This window comes from Guillardia theta (genome assembly GCF_000315625.1).
Source record: "Guillardia theta CCMP2712 unplaced genomic scaffold GUITHscaffold_34, whole genome shotgun sequence".
Lineage (NCBI taxonomy): Eukaryota > Cryptophyceae > Pyrenomonadales > Geminigeraceae > Guillardia > Guillardia theta.
Window position 1 is genome coordinate 290,295 of NW_005434640.1, and position 4,760 is coordinate 295,054.

General features: G+C 55.5%; 1 protein-coding gene across 1 annotated transcript; it reads left to right on the forward strand.

Annotated features, from left to right (window-relative positions):
- Window positions 1-23: 23 nt before the first annotated feature.
- Window positions 24-4,567, forward strand: GUITHDRAFT_86991 (hypothetical protein; the record flags this gene model as incomplete). The annotated part of the gene is made up of 6 exons (XM_005832532.1): window positions 24-233; window positions 2,421-2,999; window positions 3,262-3,659; window positions 3,870-4,031; window positions 4,130-4,320; window positions 4,445-4,567. 6 exons carry the CDS (start codon window positions 24-26, stop codon window positions 4,540-4,542), a joined length of 1,638 nt encoding a protein of 545 aa, XP_005832589.1. The 3' UTR covers window positions 4,543-4,567.
- Between the last annotated feature and the right edge of the window lie 193 nt (window positions 4,568-4,760).

The following is a 4,760-nucleotide window of genomic DNA, read 5'->3' on the forward strand; positions in this document are numbered from 1 at the left end:
TCCTCCTCATGCTCCTCATCCTGATGCTGTCCTCGTCCTCTCCTCCTCCTCCTCCTCCTCCTCCTCCGCATCCTCCTCCTCGTCCTACTCCTCCTCCTCCTCCTCCTCCTCCTCCTCCTCCTCCTCCTCCTCCTCCTCCTCCTCCTCCGCCGCCGCTGCCGCCGCCGCCACCTCCTCCTCCTCCGCCGCCGCCTGCTGCTTCTGTTTGTCCGTTGCCTCCTTTTGTTCCGCCGGTTTCCTGACTTCCTGCTGTCCTGACAAAAATTCTCTGCACGTAACCGAGAGGGGCGAAACGCTGGAAGTACGAGGGCTGAGGAGATTTCAGTGCAGGGACGACATACAACCCACGAGCGACGGCGAAGGGCTTGAAGACTTCATCCGCAGTGGCTCCGGCGATGGCTTCGTTCGCCAAGTTTGACACGGGGTTGCTACCCGCCTTGGGCATGAACATGTTCACTCGCTTCGCCTTGGCCGTGAGGCGCTGGAGCGCTTGCTCGTCCTCCTGCTGCTGAGTGTCCATATCAGCAGCTCGTTCAGCAGGCAGCAAGCAGGAGCAGCACAGTCACACACAAGTACCAGTTCAAGCTTGCTGTGCGGTCGTCGGAAACCCAGGGAATGAAACAGGTCTTCAACTCCTTGCAAGTCGTGTCAGCGAACTCTCTCGAACCTCAAACGCGAAACCTTTCCTCCGCCTGCTCAATCAAAGGTCATAATCGTGACAGCAGAGGGAGAGACAAGTCAGACCTGTAGCCGCTGATTCCGTTTCGCTTCCCTCCATCACTCTGGTGCACAGGTCAAAGACAGCTCGCATGTCAAACGTGTTGGCACCGGGCGCTGATGGTCTGGTTCCATCTTGCCTCTACGGGTGAGAAACAACTGCAAAGCCATGCGCTCAACAAATCATGTGACATTGAATTCATGTAAATCATCTACGTTGTGTATGAAGACTTGGTATCGCCTGTCAGTTGGAGTACGCAACGCAAAGCTCTTGTGGGTTGTGGGATGAAAGAGGCTGCGAACATTTTCATCGCTGCCAGATTTCCATGGTTGAGCAGAGCAGCAACAAGCCATCAAAGCAAACAGGATGAGACGACGAAAGGAGATCATTGTGACCGACTCTGAGGCACTGCTTCTTACAACTCTCAGATTCCTCATTTCAAGTCAGAGGTGCAATGAAAGCTGATGACTGTAGCGCCGCTCTAGTTGTGACGTCTCATTGCGTTCTCATGGCTTTCACTTGCAAGCACGTCTTCGAGTCACAGTATCGGCTGGCAAGTGCAGGCACTTTCACTTGAGATCAGCCTGTGTAGTGCTCCAGATTCTGGCAACCAGCTGTCGGCTTCAAGTTGGCCGCAATATCATGATCACTGACCCTTCACCAGGTCGCTTCTAATGCGGCTCAATCATCCCATACCGTACTGACTCGGGCCTTGTAGCAACTTCCAAGCCTTACTATGCCGCTGCCGCATGGAATGATGCAAGCCCGGCCATGGCCAGTGCTCAGCAGCTGCTGTTGCTTCATCATGGAATACTTGTGCGATCACATTCAATCATCATGTGTGCAAGAGCATTCATGCCATCGCCAGACTCTTGTCGACCACCATGAAGCCCCGAATTTGCCACTTATAGCCGCTGGTAGATCCTCGATGCAAGGTGGGTAGGGTACAAAAAGTAGGGTACGTTCTACCATAATTTGAAGGGGTAGTCAGATAATATTTGTATGACTGAGGGTGGGGTGGTGGGAGAAATTTCAAGCTCGCCCCAGTACATTGAACATTGAATTCCAGGTGACCCTTCGGAGATTTCTGGAAGGGGGCCTCCACATGTTACAATTTGAAACTCAGTTTTACAACAAATATTTACATTTCAAATTTACTCGAATATATTGGCATCAGTTTAGTAAAAAATGAAAATCTTCAACATCTTTGAAAATGTATGTAGTCCTCAATTACACCAACTACCCCCAAACTACCTCTGACCACCCCCTGTTTCCTACACATGACCACCCCCATCTTGTCTCCCCCACCCCTTGCCCCAAATTAGGGTGCATACCCCTCCGACGTCCTCTCCTGCTATCCCTACCCTTCCGGTCCTTCTCCTCCTCGTCCTCGTCCTCCTCCTCATCTCCTCCAGACGTCTTTGACCTCGAATCCCCTCGCTTTTGCCTCTTGGGACCCCTAGATCGACTCTTCCCTCCTGCTCCCAGTCTCGTCCCATTCCCTTTTCTTTCACCCTCAACTTCGTAAGCATTGGATAGTTCTACCCATCGTCGAGCCTTGGGGCCTCCAACCCCAGCTGCTGGGTCTGACCTTAGAGCGAGGTGGGTACCCCTCAAGGGCTACTTCGCTCCTGGAGAAGGACCCGTAGGGGAAGGCGAACAGCACGCGGCGGAACCGATGGCGGGGCAAGAGGAGGAGAAGCCACTCATCCCCAAGGGGCATCAGCCGAGGACCATCGGGCTATGGTCTCTTGTTGCGATCACCTACTTCGCCGTGGCGGGAGGCCCAGAGGGAACAGAGACGATGGTGCAGACGGGAGGTCCCATGCTCGCCATCGCAGGTGTGATCATCATCGGCGTGATCTGGTCGATCCCCGTTGCTCTCATGACGGCCGAGTTGGCGACGGCCTTCCCTGAGAACGGAGGATACACCCTCTGGGTGGGAGCAGCGTTCGGCAGCGTGGTGGGCGAGATGGCAGGATGGCTGCAGTTCGTGTCGAACTCTGTGGACGCAGCGATCTACCCCGGGCTGTTCCTCTCCTACCTGGAGGCGACTCTGCAAGATGACCTCAAGTCAAACCCCGTGACCTCCTGGGGGATCAAGATCGTCTTCATCCTCTTCATCACTGCCTTGAACTTCGCTGGGATCCAGTCCGTGGGACATGGGTCTGTCGTGTTCATGCTGATCCTCCTCACCCCGTTCATGGTCATCGTCCTAATATCCTTCACGGGATTTTTCACGGGCGAAACCATCCTGGGATGGAAGTTCGACGGGAGCCACGTGCTTGAGTCAGTTCCCCAGGTGTGCCATTGGTGCTTTCGCTCCTGCTCCTGCTCCTGCTCCTGCTCCTGCTCCTGCTCCTGCTCCTGCTCCTGCTCCTGCTCCTGCTCCTGCTCCTGCTCCTGCTCCTGCTCCTGCTCCTGCGTCCCCTTCCTCCTGCTCTTTCTCGTCCTTCTCGTCCTTCTTCACTCGCTTCTACTTCTTTCTGCTCCCTTTCCCACCTCCTCCGTCTTTCCTCCTCGTGTCTGACTCGTGCTCTCAGCCCGATTGGTCGAGCTTCATCATGGTTGTGCTGTGGAACATGGGGTACTGGGAAGGTGGGAGCGTGTGCGCAGGGGAGGTTGCAAACGTGGCGGAGGTCTTCCCGCGAGCCATTGCAATCGTCCTCGTCATTGTTGTCCTCAACTATGGGCTGCCGATCATGGCGTTCGCGGGTCTGGACAACAACTGGGCGGCCTACGACAACGGGTACTACATCCACATTGCCATGGAGCATTGCGGGAAGTTCTTCGGCCTTGCGCTCGGAATGGCACAGTGCGTGAGCGTGACGGGATTGTTTGCCAACGCAATGGTGAAGAACTCCTACATGGTGTGCGGGATGGGCGAGCAGGGAATGTTGCCCACCGTGTTCGCTGAAAGGTTGCCTGTCACTGGAGCCCCGTAAGTCGAGAAGGGGAGGAGACGAGAGTGCTGGAGGAGACGGATCGAGTGTTGGTGGATAACGCGATGATGATTATTCGGGTGGGGGGGCGGTTGGGGGGCTGCGGAGGGGATGAGGCACGAAGACAAGGGGAGAGGAGGAGGAGGAGGAGGAGGAGGAGGAGGAGGAGGAGTTACCCTTGTACTTCCGTCAGCTGACGCGCTGCTCAGGTGGCTGTCGCTGACGGTAACCGTGGCGCTGATCTGCTCCGTCATTCCTCTCAAGAGCTTCAAGACGATTCTCGGGGTGGACATGAACCTCTACTGCATCGCCCTCCTCCTCGAGATCTTCGCCGTCATCCGCCTCCGCTACTCCCAGCCCGACCTGCCCAGGTGAAGCTTGCCTCCTCTAGGTCCTGTGACTGATGTCTTCCTGCTCTCCCTCCTGCTCTCCCTCCTCCTCTCCCTCCTCCTCTTCTTTCTCCTATCAGAGCATACCGCATTCCTGTGGAGGGCGTGTGGCTGTGGCTTCTGTTTATCCCTGCCATTGCGGTGACGTTTGTCGCCCTTGTGCTCGGAGGATGGGTGGAGATTCTCGTCTCCTTGTTCCTCATCCTCCTCGGCGTTGTTTTCATCGGCGTCCTCCAGCTTCTCAGAGCTTACAAGCCGGAATGGTTCAAAGGTGAGGAGAGGAGGAAGAGGAGGGGAATGAGGAGGAGCTGAGAGACATGGGGAGTACTAAAGAAGCTCGACGGGGGAGGAGGAGGAGAGGTTGGGAGAGGAGACAGCCTGAATTGTATCCGCAGGAGTGGATGCAGTGCAGCATGTGCCGGATTCTTCGTGGTTGGGATTTCTCTCTGGCAAGGAGGAGGGAAAGGCGCAAGGAGATTCCTCAGTCCCCTAAGGAGGAGGAGCAGGCCCGCGCAGGGATGATATTCCCTTCATTGAACAAAAAACCCCTTCTCGGTGATAACTCTAACAGCTAACTGAATTTTGATGATCTCATTAACTTGCCGAGGTCCCTTCCATTAGATGTTCTGTAGAACCAGAACGGCATCCTTCATCCTACTAGTCTGTACCTGAGGAAATAGCATCATACCCCTCCTCCTCCTCCTCCTCCTC